The sequence below is a fragment of the Talpa europaea genome, assembly GCF_964194135.1.
Source record: "Talpa europaea genome assembly, chromosome: 8".
Taxonomy (NCBI): Eukaryota; Metazoa; Chordata; class Mammalia; order Eulipotyphla; family Talpidae; genus Talpa; species Talpa europaea.
Genome location: NC_140075.1, coordinates 56,558,509 through 56,576,289, shown reverse-complemented (window position 1 = coordinate 56,576,289; position 17,781 = coordinate 56,558,509). Strand labels below are relative to the sequence as shown.

The following is a 17,781-nucleotide window of genomic DNA, read 5'->3' as shown; positions in this document are numbered from 1 at the left end:
ATGGGTAAATCCATGCACATCAGTTGAATAAATGTATTAAGACTTGGGCCCACCCTTGCTCATTTCTCCTCTCTCACCAGTACCGGTCTACTCTGAAAGTGGCCCTTTAGAGCACTTTCTAAGGGCTTCTGCTGGATCTTCTCTTTAAAAGGGAAAATACTAGGTATTATAAAGTAAATATCAAAATCAACAAGCAACTATAAACCAGAGACACACTACAGGGGGGGTGGAGGTAGTAGGATCAAAACAAGGGGGCTGGGAATTGTATGGGGACTATAACCAAGATGAAAATGACACGTGCAAAAATGAAAAATGATGTAAAAATCTAGAAACAAACAAAAGGCAAAACATATTCACAACCCATTTCCATATCAAAGTTTCCATTTTTGTGTCTAGTCTTTTAAAACTGTAGTTCAGGATGATTAATCAAAGGTTTACATGACCACAGCTGAGTGGGTTTGACTCCTTAGGGAGGAAGCTCTCTGGAGCAAAGAGCTTGAAGGGCCTTAGATCATGCCACCCCCCAAATGTGCAGCTTTAGCATATTGATTATTTTGAGCTGCAGGCAACTGAGAAATAGCAGATGCCAGAAGGAGTCTCTGCCCACCCCTTCCCCTTTCCTATGTAAATGCAGAGCACACATTTCCCACGTGAAGGGTGTCCTCTGAGTACCAGGAAGGTACTTTACCTTTATCACTGGAGACAGGGAGTTGACACCAAGATAAATCTGCACAAATCTTAAAATAACCCTTATTCTACTAGTTTTGCCTTTATAATTCTTGGCCACTTTCCTACCATTTACTGTCCCAGGACCCAAGGCTTTTCCTTTGTGTAGTTCTCACCAATTATCCCCGTTTGTTAAAATGATATATAAGCCCTGGAGTTTAATTACTTCTTTCCTATGAAGTCCCCTGAGCCATGTGAAAAAATTAACATCAAATAAAATTTGTATGCTTTTCTCCTCTGAATCTGGATTTTGTCAGCTTAATCTGCCGGCATGCATTACCTCTCCTAAGATGGCAGAGGAAAGTTTTTATCTCTTTTATAGGCTGGCAAAAGCATTACTGAGTTGAGCTGCATGTGCATAATTAGTTGAAATCTGAGACAATGAATCAGCCCCTTAGGTTACAAAATCCTTTGTTAAAATAATTGGAATATTCTAAGATAAAGGGTTGGTTGTTGTTTCAGCCATGTACCATATTATCAGATCTCTTTCTTAACTTTAAAACTCAAGATATTTAAATTTCTCTCAATCACACAAGGTAAATCAAATCTAAGTTTTCTTTGTGTTTCAAGTCCTAACCCCATTTCCACTGACGAGCTAACTTAATTTTCTGCTTTCCAAACCAACTAATGTACACACATCTGGCTTTCCCCATATCCCCACGTGCTTAATTCAGAAGAATGTTCGGGACATTCCTAAGGACAGAAAACCTCACCAGGATGGGCCCTGCTCAGGGGTGCCACCTTCTCACACCACCTGCAGCGGAAAGCACAACATGAAAGCGGGTACCCGCTGTCCTTGAAGGACGTGCCCACAAGAACCAAATCCACTTCAGGAGTCAGAAAAGGGCCTGTCTCCTAACTGAACTTCTGGGCTGACAAAATGCAGTAAGAATGAAATTCCTAAGTGACCCTTGTTGAGGACACTCTCCTTAGTCCAGCAACTGTTAAATGTTAACCGAGGCCCAACTGGCCCCTGAGGGATTATTAGGCTCTTATCTGAAAAGACTATTTTGGAACTGTAGGCATTATCTTCTATGACTTAAAAAGCTCAATGTCATTACTTATGTCTTCTCTTGGAAAAACATCCTTGGAAATCAGGTGTTGTTGAAGCTGCCTGGGAGACTCAAAGTTGAAATAATCTCTCGATAAAAATTTGCCAAATTGTATCAAGGGTTCTGAAAGAGTTCACACCATTTTGTCAAATAATTTCAATTCCTGGCATTATTTTAGGGAATCAAGAAAAGATACATATAAAGATTTATGCATAGGAATATTAATGGAAATATTTAAATTAATAAGAAAGAAAAAATACCGTTCATTGGTAGTAGTCATATAATAGCTTATTCTAATGAAATTTGTAAATGCCAATAAAATGTTTATAATATACAAGTGAAAAACAAGGTTACCAAATTTTACATCTATTATTATTTACAGCCTTAGAATATATCTTGGCACACACACAAAAACTATGTATTTAAAGTATGCATGGAATGGTAGAAAAAAAGTTTGGTATTATAGCTTAAAAATCTTAAAATTGCTATCTTTTAGTGAAAACTTATAATTAAAATTGTTTTTTTCATATTTTTTTTATAATAGCATGTTGCTTTGCAACTAGAAAAAAAATGAACAGTATTTAATAAGAATCTTTCCAATATAAAACTGAAAACCCAGCATCATTCTTTCCATTCACTTGCTTATACTCTAAATTTGTTGAGTTTACTGTGAACATAAATGAGTTCAGGGATGACAAGAAGTCCAGAAACAAGAAAGAATTAGTGGAAGTTGCCAGGAACTTTTAACCTGGAGAAGGGCTGTCCCCAAAACTGTGGGGGCAAGCATGTAAGGAGAACACTGGAATTTTCTTTGGGACACAGTGGGAGCAAGGGGCACTTTGGTTCTTTGGTTGAACGGAGGAGGAAAACTTCTGACACCAAGGATTGTACAAGAAATACATGTACTTGCCCGACGGTGACCTTGTGACAAAGCAATCAGGCCTAAGCCAGGGATGACAAGCTCATGCATGTGTGGAGACTTGGAAAGGGTCACACTGGCAGAACTGGGTGAGCTCTGCTGGACTCAGCTTTAGGGGCAGAAGTCTGGACTCAGCTTTAGGTCAGCACTCACTTCCCCTTTGTCTCCCTTTGGTTGGCTTCTTCCTGATGGCTAATGTGGCGCCCCTGACTGTCCACTCCTGGGATTGGAGGCACAAGTGTGATCACTGTGATTTCAGTGTCTGCGCCAAGGGTTTCCTATCTGGGGACAGATTTGGGCTGAGGGGCAGGGCTGATGCCATGAGCTGGTGAGCATCACAGCTAAATCACTATGGAGAGTCCCTGACTTACGAGGGTTTGACTATATGATGACATGAAGGCGAGACAGTATTAGTGAGAATCTCCAGGAGACCTCTGAGGATAGCGCAAAGGCTGTGTTTGCAGGTATATTTTTCCTCCATCCCTTATTCCACAGGCATGGATTATTATGGCGTGGAGAGGGATGAAATCAAGGACCATCTTACAAAGCAGAGGTAATGGAGACCCCTGGAAACACTTGCAGGGATGATATTCAGAGAACTCAACAATCGTCCCTGGTAGGCCATGACCAGTCAAATGGATGCTGACCAATCAGACGCAACCATCAAAGTGGTATGGATGCAAATCTGCTGATGCCTGAGAGTTTGATCCTCTAAACTTGAGATGTTGCACTGTTGTTCACAGGATGCTGGGGGAGGACAGTTCACTAGCTCAGTAAAGGCTCCTACGGTTTTATTAACTTAGCTGGTCTCCTGTATCTTTGGGCCAGAGGCCTCAGTGCTGCCACCGGGAGGGAGCCTGTTAGAAATGCAGAATCTCCCTGGCTCCCCCAGCACTGACTCAGGTCCTGCACTGTCACCAGGTTCCCAGGTGATCTGCAGGCACATTATAGTTTGGAAACACCATAAGGAATCCCAACAGGGACGTGGTACAGAGGTTGCCTGAGAGGGAGGCCCTAGGGACAGAGACAGCAATGGTATGTATAATCCAGTTAAGTTTCCAGGACCTACTAGAGAATCCAGAAAACTGAAACGTAGTATGATGACCAGTCCAGCTGCCTGGTCACCTTTTTCTGCTGCTAGTTGGTCATCAGTTTCCACAAGAAAAGGAAGGCAAAGCTCCTTTCCCCTGGTTTCAGGTATGCTCTTTAATTTTGCCTAATATTTTCCCCTAAATGTTCTTTTAAAAAATTATGGCAAACTATACATAATGTAAAATTTACCACTTTAATCATTCTAGGTATATAATTCAGTGACATTAAGTACATCAATACTGTTGAGCCTCCCAACTAGGCAAGTCCAGAATCCCTCTCTCCTTACATAACGCGTTTTGTCTTAGATGAGCTAACTCTTCATGGCTTCCCTTGCATACAGGTAGCTGGTGGGATAATTACGAACTATAATGCCTTTGAGTTCATCTTTGACAACTGAACCCGTGGACCCAAAGGTGGCCAGGCTGCAGGGAGGAGACAGTAAGTGAAATGCTTTAGATTAGTAAGAACAGAGACGGGACCTACCATTCGCTGAGTACACATTATAGATGCCCACACTCAGCAAACCTGGCATCTGATTGTTCTGTTGTTAGTATTTTTATTCAGTAGTCATGAGCAGCACTAAGGAGAATTAACGCAATTATTTCACACCCACTTGTTGCTTTTGGGGCACCTCAGTCTTTATATGAAGACAGAAAACCTATAGTGGTTCTTCTCTGGGCCTTTCCCCCAAATTCAGCTGTTGCCCGTGGGATTCTTAGCCAGTGATTCAGTGTACAGCTCCCGCCCTGTAGGCCAGCACACCTCGGTCCTGGCTCCAGAAAACCCGCTCTGCCGCTGCCACCTCACCCTTTCACTCCACTCGGTGAGGAACCAGCTCTTGGCACAGGGTCCCATGTCGCAGTTCTCAATGTCGTTCGGCCGGAGCTTCATGTTGCACTCGTCGTCATCAACCACATCCCCGAGGTTGCTCACACACTTCACGTCTCGGGTCCTCTGCCCCACTCCGCAGGGCACTGAGCACTGGAACACAGCAAGCGGACCTCAGGAACGCCTCTAGTCCAGGGACTCTCCAGCTATGTGCCGCGTCCTTGCTACCTGCCACCGGTGAGACCACCCCAACCCCACATGCAGGGTCCCTGCAGCCAAGGCTACCTGGCAAGTTTCCCAACCCTGAGAACTTCCCCACCATTTCCTCAAAGGCTTCCTTGGCTGCCTTGCCTACTTTGTTCCTCTGAGCCTCAGTTCTAACATCTATAAAATGGGAGAGCAAGATGGGGATGCAGGGGCTCTGCCAGCAGTGCCCAGTCCCTACCGTACACCCTCAAAGTTGGCCGTGGTGACTCACACCCCTTAATGCCTGGAACACCCCATGGTCTGCAAAAACAGCCGTCCAGAAACCCCCAGGATGAATTCCCTCCTGGAAAGCTCAGCTTCTCCAGCGGCAGAGCTTAGTGGCGGGAGGTGGCAGGCAAGCTGTCCCACCCTGCGTACCGAGGTCCAGTCGGTCCGGATCTGCCATTCACTGCAGATCTTGAGCTGGCAGGTGCTGGTGGTCTCGGGCTTCTCCAGGTGCTGGCAGCGGTGGGGCTGCACTGTCAGGCTGCGGTTGGCGTACACCTGGCGGCACAGTACCTGGCGATGCTGCATGCCCAGGCCACAGGTTTTGCTGCACTCAGACCACTCCCCGATGTCCCAGCTGGCTCAGGAAGGAGAGAGGGAAAGGACAGAGCACCTCAGTCAACATGAAGGAACATGAGCCTGAACCAGCCGCCACAGAACTAGCACGATGGTGACGGCTGACCCCTTGTCCCGAATGTGCCCACGGGCCCTCGGACTGAGAAAGAAGGTAACTTTGTTTCACATTCCCTTTACCATTGATGAAAGACCAGATTCTGTAAAACTATAGAAAACCAAGAAGTTCCAAATGATTTTTATCTAGTCACTCACACCCCACCTCCCACACCTCTCCTCCATGGTTTGTTTTATTACCCTGTAGAATTAACCCACTTTGGAACTCACTTTGAAATTTTATTCCAGTATTCTTTATCTTTCATCAACTATTTATGTATCAGTTGATACCTTCCTCTGCCATCCTGTGTCTTGAGTTAAATAAGACATTGGCACATGGTCATCATGTATTTGGATGAAAATGATCTTTTAATGATTTTGAAAGTTACATTTAAAAGTTTTTAAGGCCATTTGCCCCTGTCCTTCTGGAAGTTCCCTATTTATCATTCAGCGTCTCCTGGGACACATTTCCCGGTGCCTCCAGGCAGAGGTATTTGTGCGTTATTCTCTCCGTGGGCACTGACAGCATGGACATGCTAGATGACAGTTCTGTTTCCCTCTTTGTTTTCTTTACCAGGCTAAGTCCTAATTGCTCCAAATTTATCAACGGGTAGTCTTCCAGGAGTGCCCAGACCTCCTAAAGCCATGGGCTCCTGTGTCAATCCAGAGAACCAAGGGTGCTGGCCACACAGACTGAATTGTATGCACAGGCCAAGTCTCTTGTTCCTAAAGCAGGCCGAGACTGATTTAAAAACAAGACTATCTCTGCTGCTAAGGTTCTGTGCACAAGTCACAAGGGAGACCCAATGGGGGACTAGACAGAGGGGCTAGCTTACAAGGCTGGACAGGGGAAGATGTTGCAGGCTTCCTCCTCAGGCGTAGGCTTCATGCTGGAGTCACAGTAGCTCTCAGGAACCTCTTCATGAGTGTTTCTGTGCACACAGCGAAAAATAGGGTGCTGTGATCCTGCAAGGACAAGGAGAATGTGAAGGATAGCCCCACACACTTGACATCAGACTACGGTGGAGATGGACTGGCTACTTGTGCTGACAAAGAAAGACCCCAGAAACAGAACAACTCACACACTCACACCTCCCACACAAGGGCTTTGCAAGGCACTGTGGAGTGCCAAGGAGGGTAGGAATAGTTCCTGTCCTCCAAGAACTTAAATCAATTTGTGGATACAGTTTGTATGTGTTCAAAGGCAGATAAGAACAATTTTCATAGCAGTTCAAGATAACAAGAGATAATACTAGCAGGGGAGTATTATAAAATGCACACACAAAATAACTTCTTGAAGGTTTTCTGGAGATATGAAACAGAGACAGTCCGGGGGATTAAGCCACATATTTGAGGAAGAGCTGAGTTTGGGTAGGTACGTGCACCAGTGTTGTGTGTGTGTGTGTGTGTCTGCCCAGGATGCCACATTGGAATAGAGGTCACAACAAGCTCACCTGAGGGCTCCAGGTATATTTAAGAGATAGTGAGGTTGGAGCAGACTAGTAAGAAGCTTCAAGAAAGGTTTTGCCCTTTGTAAATCATCTTACATACTCCTCTAAGAAAATGGTATCTAAGTCCTCTCTCTGCTACCCTCTGGTGGCTGCACTGAAGTATTACTAATGGACGTTTACCAAGTGAGAAAGAAAACTCTTGGATGCTGCAGTTCAACTGTCTGAACCCTAAGATGCTCCTTCCCAGACAATGACTTACACCCTTGCCCCCTCACCAGCCTGCTAGCTGAGGCCGCCACACAATCCTACTGGGTAGAACACTATCGTCATTCTACAACTCTGCCTCAGCTCTACTGATAATTGGCCAGGGAGTTATGTTTCTGAACCTCCAAGTTGCTACAATTTTAATTGTAACTGGAGGAATAACTTCTAATATAATTGTCTCAATATTTCATCAGCCACAAAGCGGCTGCATCTTTAAGCTAATTTTGTGTGACACACTGAGCCAGAGGGTAGTTCTTACAAGAAATTTGACAGTTTGTAAAACGGCTTTGAATCTGAAATGATCACTTGTTTAAACCATGCTGGCAGTCAAAATGTACAATGTCAGCTATAAATTAAGATCATTATTTAAAATAGCATTCCAATTAGGCATTATTATTAACTGAGTAAAAAAGCAGTACAGAGTGTAAAATTCATTGGAAGCAAAAACTTCTCTGGAATTAAATTTTGCCCAGCGACAGATCTGTTTCCATGAAGAAGAGACTTTGAATTCAGAAAACAGTAAATACTTTATGAAAGATGAATGAAATTCAGTTCACAGCTTGAAGAGTACCCATTAGGCACCCAACCATGAAGGGATTAAGTAAAAATGTCTGATAATTTAGCTGATCCTTCTCCCTTTAGACCATGTGGGTTTAACTTTTCTACATACAAGATTTTGCACTGGAAAGCAAAAGTAACTACTCCAACCACTCGGCACTCAAATGAAGGGAGATTTAACTTCTTCAGTTAAAAAGATATGGGTTAGCACAGGAATGTTCTGTGCCTTGGGAAGATGGGTTCTGCTTGGGGTTGTTTGTGCAAAGCCACTGCCTGCCTTTCCCCACCCCGCCCATGGCCCAGCTCCAGTGTTCAGCCAAGGAAATAATGAAATTATAATTTTTTTCTCTCTCTCTCATGGTAAGAAAATACCAAATCTGTAATTGCTGACTCTAGTGCTGGAATGATTTCGTTCTTGAAATCAGTTTCTTTTCTGCAGAAAGGGCGATAGCCACCTTTTCTTTGTCCAAGCACGCCACTCAGTTGTTCCTCTAATTGCTGATAGGCCAACACATGGTGGTGAGGTCAGGTGCTGGCTGGGCTTTAGACAGAGGAAAAATCTGAGATCTTTTGGGTTAGGTTGTATGTTGTGCATCTTGATCTAAGCAGAAGAACATCATGTTGGAGGAGGGAGCAGCACCACAGGTACTGCTGATAAGATTAATAAGATTAATAATTCTAGTCTAGGAACTCCAAGAATAAACTAAGCGACACATGACCAGCTAGACATAGAGTCTGTGCAATCACTGGATAAAGTATTGGCGCCTCCCTATAATGACATCGTGAATCCCAAAGCATGAAGAAATGGGACATTTTAATGCAAGAGGCATAGAAATGTGTCTGCCTAGCCCCACCAGGAAGTACCAGAGCAGAGTTTGGGAGAGGGTTTGTGTGGGGGCAAATGTTGAGGATGCAAGAGGAATGGACTTGGATTAGACATAGAAGAGTGGGGCAGCACCAGCAGGGATTTCTTGGTCATGGCGCACTTGTCAAAATGGCTGACAACCCTGAGATGTGCTAACCAGGTGTGAGTCACCTGCCCTGCATGTCTGAGGCCACCATGGCCTGGGAACAGACCTTAGAGGGAGCAAAGGAAGGATGTCCCTGGGCTGCTGCCATTGGTCATGTGGAAGAAGCATAAAAGGCCAGGATTACAAGAGAAGGGAGATGTAGGGGAACCAGATAAATCTCAGTTTCTGTTTTATTTTTAAGGTATAGCCTCGGTATCCTTTTGGCTTGAGAACCAGTGCCATTTATGTTTGTCAGGATTAATAAGGGCGGGGACATATCATCTCAGGGATCTGAGCAGTAGATGCTGTGTGCTGCATGCGTGTCTGCACGCATTCTTGGTGTGTACGGTTTAAGTATTTAAAATGGAAACTAAAGATGTTAACCCCCAAACCTCATAATGTAATAAGAGTGTGTGTTTTGTGTATCCACACTGCGAAGGAGAAAGACTATCTTAGAACATTAAAATAAATAATATGGAAATATGGAAAAATATTCTTCAGTTTTGAATACATAAATCCATATTCTTTATGCCTCAGACTGAACGTGAGTTGAGGCAATAATGGACTTACGTATCTGGGATAAAATGAAGATGTCAAAACACCCTTATATTTCTTCTAAAGCTGAGTACAGCACATATATTCATCCATTCATTCAGGAAACACTTGAGTGCCTACTGTGCACTTTGCACGACACCAGGCACAGAGGCTGCAAAGTGTGCACATTCGTGGGACCAAGCAGAGATGGGGCAGGAATGTATCAGCTTGACGTCTGGCTGCTGAAGGCTGAGTAGCTCATGTCAGTTATATGCAGGCTGCAAGCCGACCTGACTGAACCCTGATAAACCCCTTTAATGAGCTTCTTGAGTTGGCAACACTTGGCTCTGTTATCACACATCAGTACTGGGAGAATTAAGTGCATCCCCATGTAACTCTACTGGGGTGGGGGAAAGGGAGGGGACACCAGGAAGCTGGTGCCTGGTTTCCTTGGACTTTGCCACGTGTGCCTTTTCCCTCTGCTGAGTCAATGTGTGTCAAACTGTAACCAGGAACAGCCTTTCTGACCCTAGTAAGTCCTTCTAGGACCATTGAGCCAGAGGGTGATCTTGAGGAACCCTCCTCCTACTCCCACACACCGTCATGCTAATGAGCCATCTCATAGCCAGGCTCACGGAGGTGAGGGTCAGCTGTGCCCCTCAGGTCCACCCACCCATCCCTCGTGGGGGTCTGCGGGGCCCGTGCAGATCACCCAAGCCCACCTTTCCCGCAGGTCGTGGAACATTCTGTTGTCCCCAGCTGCTTCCAGTTGTGATCCCGGCTTCGCCGAGGGGGCTGTGGTGCTGGTGGCACCAAATTATCTGGTCGATGGGAAGGAAATCTATCTGGAGGCCTGACTGGGAAGGTTTGGGCTGATTCTGAGGTGAATATTTCGGGTGTGCCCCCGTGCACATCTTCTTTCTCCTCGCTCCTCTCCTCTCCTCCCTCCTCCTGGCTCCTCCCTTCTGGCACCAGCTGGCCGTTGACTGGCTCCCCTGAGAGAGGAGAGGGCACACACAGAAGTAAGACCTCAGACATCCAGTCCTAAAGAGAAAATTACTTGAACATTGAAAATTGGGCAGCATGAGATCATTTCTAACTCATAGCACATATATTTAAAATAAGCCAAAATGGATTTCCCTAATATTGAAAACATTATTAAAGATGCATAAAAGAGAGATGAACATCCCAGGAGGAAAAGCTGATAATGGTCATGGAGAGGCAATTCAAATAAAAAGAAACACAGGTAGAATCACACAGAAGATACTCACCTTCACACAGAAAGAACTGCATGTAAAAACAAGAAAACACTATCCACTCTATTGACCTGACAAGAAAGACTGGGAACTTTGGAAACCCTTCAGGTGTGAACCCCTGGTTGAAAACACACCCTTATACACAGTGGTTGAACTGCAGGTAGATGCAAATTTTTGGAGGGCAATTTAGACTCTCTATCCAAATCTTAAAAGCCTTTTTGATTTAGTGATTTAGTTTCTAGGCCATTTTTGGTACATTTATTTCCATTCTTTTACATAAAACTGTATTTACAAGTGTGGTTACTAAAATATTATTTGAAATAGCAACACATCAACAGACTTATTTTTTATTGATTAAACTTTTTTATTTTCTTAGATTGTTGTTCATTTTGTACAAGATTTGATTTCTCTCCTCTGCACACCAACAGACTTAAATGGTCACCAGTGGTACCAGTTAAAATAAATTATTCTACAAACGTAAATGGAATGCAGTTGACCTTTGAACTCTATGGTCCACTTATATATGGATTTTTCTCAATGCCTCTCTTCCCCCTCCTCCTCAGACTACTCAGTGTGAAGATGATGAGGATGAAGACCTTTATAATGATCTTAATATTTTTTCTTAATATTTTTTCTCTTATTTATTTTAAGAGTACAATATATAATACATATAACATACAAAATATGTGTTCATCAGCTGTCTACGTTGATGGCAGAATTTTGATCAACAGCAGGCTATTAGTAGTTAAATTTTTGGGGAGTCAAAGTTTTATGTGACTTTTTGACTGCATGAGGGGTTGGTATCTCTAGCACCTGCATTATTAAAGGGTCAATTGTACTGTTTTTTTTTTTTTTAAACACACACAGAGAAAATATATGTTCTGACATAGAGATCTGATTCTGATACATTGTTTGATCAAAGAGAAAAACTTAGCAGAGTTCAGCTTGTACACACATGGGTACACACACATGTGTACAATGTGGCAGGACACTTGGAGATACTGGGCTTTATTCCTTGTCTTTGTTTCTCTTTTTCCTCCTCCCTCAGTCCCAAAGAGTAGCCATACCCTTAGATTTTCTTGTCTCTGAGCTTTGTAGGAGAGAAACAGAAAGGAGCTGAGAGTCAACAACTCTTCCTCGCATAGTGGAAGCTGGAGTCACAAGGTCCAGTCATGTCAAAGGGGTAGGAAGGAAGAGGGAAAGTGGACAGGGCCCTTTGAGAGGTGTTTCTCAGGTCAGGAGAAGCAGGGGTCTGATCTCTTAGATTTCCTGAGCACCACAGACCCTTTCTTGTGCCACGCAGGGATCTTTACTCATTCCTGGGGTGGGTGGGGGGAGCCACCATCTGGCCTGAGATTGAATTTCTACCAGTTTCAAAGAAGTTGACTTATGAAATTAAGTTGACTTATGGAAAAGAATGACATGCAATGTTCCTTGTAAACACACTTAGACAGATAAAAATTCAGATTAGCTGCAAATATGTTTGAATATGCATAGAAAGGGCTGGATGGGGTCCCATGAAATTGTTAAGTGAGATCCCCTCTGGGAAGGGGAGAAGTGTTGAGGTTAGGGGATATTGGTTTTTTTTTTTTTAATAAACTTTATAGATTTTCTAGAGCAGTTTTAGGTTCATAGCAGAATTGAGTGGGAAGTACAGATTCCCCATATTTTCCCTGCCCTCCAAGTACACAACCTCACCCACCATCAATGTCCTCCACCAGAATGGTATGTTTGTTGCAATTGATGAACCTGTAGCAACACATTATTGTCATCTAAAATCCATAGCCCGAAGTTCACAGTTCATTAACCCCCCCCCATAGTCCAGTCTGTTGAGATTCATTAGGGCTGTACATTTTATGTGTTTTGAAAAATGTACAATAATGTGTGTCCATCATGAGAATACTTTACAGAGTAGTTTCACTGCCCTAAAAATCCTTTGTACTCTATTTATCCCTTCTTTCCTCAGTGATCAGCAATCATTGATCTTTTTATTGTCTCCATTTGCTTTTTTCCCAAATGTTATATAGCTGGAATTATACAGTATGCAGCCTTTTCAGATTGACTTCTTTCACTTAGTAATTTGCATTTAAGTTTCCTCCATGTGTTTTTGTGGCTGGCGAGCCATTAGCTTTTAGTGCCAAAGAATGTTCCACTATGTCGCTGTCCCCTTCACCTACTGATGAATACTTTGGCTGCTTCCAAGTTTTAGCAATTATAGGGCAGTTGCTTTTTACTTTATATGTTTCTATTTTGATTGACTGTTGTTCAAGCATATATTACTTGGATATAATATAAGAAGGCAAATTCTAAGAGTTAGTGTAGAACATAGTTAAAACTATTGGATCTTGCTCTACTCTTTTGCCGGTACTTTCTTATTTAATTGGCTAACTACAGTGCTTCACGGTTTAAAATACATGGAAATTAGACCAACAGAATCAAGACTAGGCATATTGATATGAGGCTGTACAAGATCAGACAAAAACGTTTTTTAATCTTTTGAGTACCTTGTATGTTCTGGCCTCTGTGCTAGAATGGACATCTAATTTAGTCAGTACTATTTCTCTTTCTTCTTTCTCTCCAAATCTCTGAGTGTAGGTCCTTTCCTCCCATTGGGGATGTGTTCAGAGAAGTTACTGACTTGCCTGTGAATGCACAGCAAGAAAGCAGCAGAGAGCTGGATTCAAGTTCTGCCTTCTGACTCTGTGATGCAGTACATGAAGGCTGGTCCAGAATGCCCCACACCCATTTTTTACAACCCACCCTATCTAGACCTCCCTTGTCCCAGGCAGCCCATACTATTATCAGCTGAGACCCAGTGTGCTAATTATCAGTTATCTTCATTCTATTTGATTTCAAATAGTCTGTCCAATTAGTCCTGTAAATCAGCAGCAGACCTCAGAAATCCTAGTAATTTGCCATCTGAATTGGGTTTCTTAGATTGTGTATTACTCCTGGGAATGGCTTAAAAATGCTTTTGGGCTGAGTGTGCCAACATGAAGTCTGATTTAGATTTTCTTGTCTAAACACACATATGCCACATGCTGGACACAGAGCAGGCTATTGTCTCCAGGTAGCCAGGTGGCTTCCCCACCCATGATAACCAGATAAACTGGTTATCACATTGGCAATCCATAGGGGGATAGATGGGTCAGGTCTCACATCTGTCCCCTCACTTCCTAGGACAGGTGTTGGGCCAGGTAAGTTCTAGGTTGTATACTAAGCATGGGGATAAGTCACACAGGCCAGAGTAACACAGGTTACTCTGGGACCTGAGCAAGTAACAATCTCTCCAGGCTTCCATTTCCTTACTGTTAAGTGAGTCTCATTATAGTAGCTCCTTCTGATCACTGTTTGTGAGAACTGGATGGGTTAATCTACATAAAGTGTCTGGCACAGAGTAAGGACTCCATGCAATGAGCTATTATCATGAGTATTAATGCAGACCTTCCTGTGTAAAAGATACAAAAGACAGTCACTTTGGGTGGTGGACTCCATCATCCTTTAGTAAAGAATTCCCTGCAAAAGTAAAAGACTGTGATAGATGGATAGTTATGAACTCATCATTCTTACAGCTTAAAGAATCATTAACAGAAGAAAAGCGGAGTAAGAGAAAAAACAATGGCAGATAGAATAATGAACTCTGAAGACGTCTGTGTCCAATCACTGAAACCTGTTGAGTGTTCCCTTACACAGCAAAAGAGACTTTGCAGATGCGATTAAAGTAAAGATTTTGAAATGGAGAGATTATCCTAGATTATCTGGCCTGGCTTATTGTAATCATAAGGTTCTTCATAAGAGAGAGGTAGTAGGGTGAGAGAAGAGATGTAATAATGGGAGAAGACAGAATCGGAATCAGAATCAGAAGGTGCTACTCAAATGGATGGAGGAAGGGGCCATGAACCAAGGAATTCTTAAATTGAAAAAGGCAAGGAACAGATTCTCTTCTAGTATTGTAAAAGAAGCATGGGCCACTGATACTTTTATTTCAGTTCACTTTGGACTTCTAACCTCCGGCACTGTTAGTGAATTCATATTGTTTTTAGTTGCTAAGATTGAGGCAATTCATCACAGTAGTAATAAGAAACCAATCTAAATCATTTCAAAATGTTCAACTGGGCTCCACAGGCATTGGTGCATACCTTGGTGAGTCCTGGGGCAGGTCCTAGAAGCACACCTGCCATAGAAGGCCCTAAAAAACATTGGCACAGACCTTAGTGAGCTCTGGGACAGGATATAGAAGGGGAACCACCACAGTGCACCCCTGCAGAACTCAGTGCAGACACCTGTGAGTTCCAAGGCAGACCCAGGAAGCAACCCTACAGGCAGTAGCCCTCAGCAGACCTCAGTGAGCCCCAGGATGGGACTTGGGAGCAGACCTGCCAAGATAAGCCCAGGGTCAGGGACACAGCTGAATTTCTAGTTTTCCAGTAATGACAGATTCCTTATTCCTCCCCATGTTGCACATGGTACGGCATGTGCAAGTCTCTCCAACAAATGATATTGGGAAACCTGAACAGCACATACAGAAAAAAATGAAACTAGACCTATCTTTCACAATGGATTAAAGACTTGGCTGTAAGACCAGAAACCATAAAATACATAGAAGAAAACATAGGCAAAACAATCCATGACATTGGCTTCTGTGATGTCTTTGGGAATTCAGTTTCAACAGCAAGGAAAACAAAAGCAAAACAAATGACTGGAACTGCATTAAAACCTGTACAGAGAAATTATCATTAAAACAAAAAGACACCCTACTGGGTAGGAAAAAGTTTTTAACACATCATACTGCCAACAAGGGGTTGATATCCAAGATCTAAAAAGAACTCATACAACTCAACAAAAAGAAAACAAGGATATAAATAAGAAAGTGGGCAGAAGAGCTAAAGAGACACTTCTTCAAAGAAGACATATAAGTAGCTAAAAGGTATAAGAAACACTGGTCAACATAAGTTATCATCAAGAAAATGCAAAGCAAATACCACCTCATTCCAGTGAGAATGGCTCCTGTCAAGAAAACCAAAATAACAAATGCTGGTAATGATGTGGAGAAAAAGGAAGCCTCATACACTGTTGGTTGAATGTAGACTGGTCCAGCCCTTGTGGAAAAGAATGTAGAAGGTCCTCAAAATATCAAAAATAGATCTACCATGTGATCCAGCAATTTTACTCCTAGGCATCTACCCTAAGAATGTAAAACCCACTAATTCTAAGGGAAATATGCACCCCTATGTTCATTGCAGCACTATTTAGAATAGCTAAATTATGGAAACAACCAAAATGCCTATCAACTTACCAGTGAATTAAGAAGATGTGGTATATATAGTATATATAATGGTATACTACTCAGTTCTAAAAAAGATAAACTCTTGCCATTTACAACAACATGGTTGGAAATGAAGATCATGCTAAGTGAAATAAATCAGAAGGAAGACAAATACCAGGTGATTTCATTTATGTGGAATATAGAGAAAAAATAAAGGAACTGACAAAACTAATCTAAAACAAACTTTAGAAATATGAATGCAGAGCTAAAGCTATTAAAGGTAGAGGGAGGGAGAAGGTGGGTTCAAAAGGAGGAGGGAGCCCAATGGCTTAGCATAAAGGACTTTGGGTGCTTAGATTGTGGGGGGCGGTATGCTGACATACATCTGAGGAGGTGTGAACTTATTCCCCTAAGTCATAGACAGTATTGTAAGCCAGTGTTATCTCAATAAAGAGAAACAAAATGAAACATAACAAAACGTTGATCGGTGATGACCAACCCAGGATACAAACTTCATTTTTTAATCAGATGAATGAAATAGACTGAGCTGGGCTCTCACAAATGGTGAAGCATCCTCTGCTATCAAGGCCCACTGACTCTGACATGTGTGTCCATGAGTTTTCTCTCTGTTGATTGAGGGATAGAAGGTGGGAGCACAAAAAATGACAGGGGCTTTTAAAAGGAAATGAGAGTGGCCAGAAAACAATGAGAGAGTGGCCAGAAAACAAGGAATTACCTGGTCTTCTATGAGGTGGCACCTGCGGGCTGATGGCATTGGTCCCCATGATCACGTACTCGTAGTGGACTCCTGGGTTTGGCTGCTGGTGTATCATCTGACAACGACACAAAGGTCAGTGTCACTGCCCCGGCACACACGCTCATCCCATTCCTACTCATCCTGTCCCGGCTTTCTCATGGTATAAATGCTACTATCTATAAATGGATGGGTTGACTCACATCAATGATATTAGAAGATCTGTGACAGATTAAATGGCAGCATTTTCATACAGCTTTTTGTTATTTGCCTTTGAAGGGCAAAGTACTTAACTTAGTCTTTGAGAAAGTCAGAAAAGAGTGGGCAGGAGGTCAAGATATTATAAATTCTAAATAAGGCGATGGGAAAAACAGTAGTGGAACTATTGCATGGGCTCCCAGTCATCCCATACTTGGCTTAACGCTCCACGATGTTCATAAATGTAGGTTTACACCACAAGAGAACACGTTTGAACACTAGGTGGCAAGAGAGAGCTGTCAAAGAGCATCAGATTGCTGGCAGGGGCTGCCCAGGATCTTTCAGATTCCTTCAAAGTCCTCTGACCTGTGAGCCTGGCTTAGGAAAGGTCTGCCCTAATCATCTCCCTCATTCATTTTTATCCAAGGAAAGCTAGAGAACCGCAAAGAGATGGTTCAGGAAAACAGGTCTTAGAGAAGGAAGTCTCCCTGGGCCACCATCTTGCAGGAATCAATGGCTAAAGCAGGGAGCTACGCAGGGCTGTAGAAGTAGCAGTGAAACACCCTGCAAAGACACAGAATAAATCAGCAAGACCCAGCAGAACCAATCCTTTCCAGTTGGCTTTGAAGCACAAATATCCTTTGTGTCCTTCTATGCCTTTCCCAGTGGGAAGGTGTGAGGGGGCTGTGGTCTGAAGGGAGCAGCAGAGCGGGAATCTGCAGTGTACACAGGAGCCAGGCGGGGGGACAGTTCTGTAGTTCAGTCTCTACTGTTTCCAAAGGGGCTGTCCTGTAAGATCTGTAACCTGCAGCAAGTCCCTTTACCTCACAGTATTTGATTTCTTCATGTAGAGATGGAGGAGGAAGCTGGAATGACAGCTGATCTTTAGGGTCCTTTTACCTACAAGTATCCCTGAGTCCTCCTGGCACAGTGGGTCCTGTCCAGCCCATGA

The 17,781-nt window shown here is 43.1% G+C and overlaps 1 protein-coding gene across 2 annotated transcripts in view; it reads right to left on the bottom strand.

Annotated features, from left to right (window-relative positions):
- Positions 1-17,781, bottom strand: part of THSD4 (thrombospondin type 1 domain containing 4) — a gene marked incomplete at its 5' end in the record, with an annotated part of 479,102 nt that overhangs the window by 17,848 nt on the left and 443,473 nt on the right. For both annotated transcript variants that reach the window (XM_084240624.1, XM_084240625.1), the window contains 5 exons: positions 4,597-4,770; positions 5,242-5,446; positions 6,375-6,504; positions 10,078-10,350; positions 16,614-16,710. In XM_084240624.1, coding sequence (XP_084096750.1) covers positions 4,597-4,770; positions 5,242-5,446; positions 6,375-6,504; positions 10,078-10,350; positions 16,614-16,710 — 879 coding nt within the window. The remainder of the gene's footprint in view (positions 1-4,596; positions 4,771-5,241; positions 5,447-6,374; positions 6,505-10,077; positions 10,351-16,613; positions 16,711-17,781) is intronic.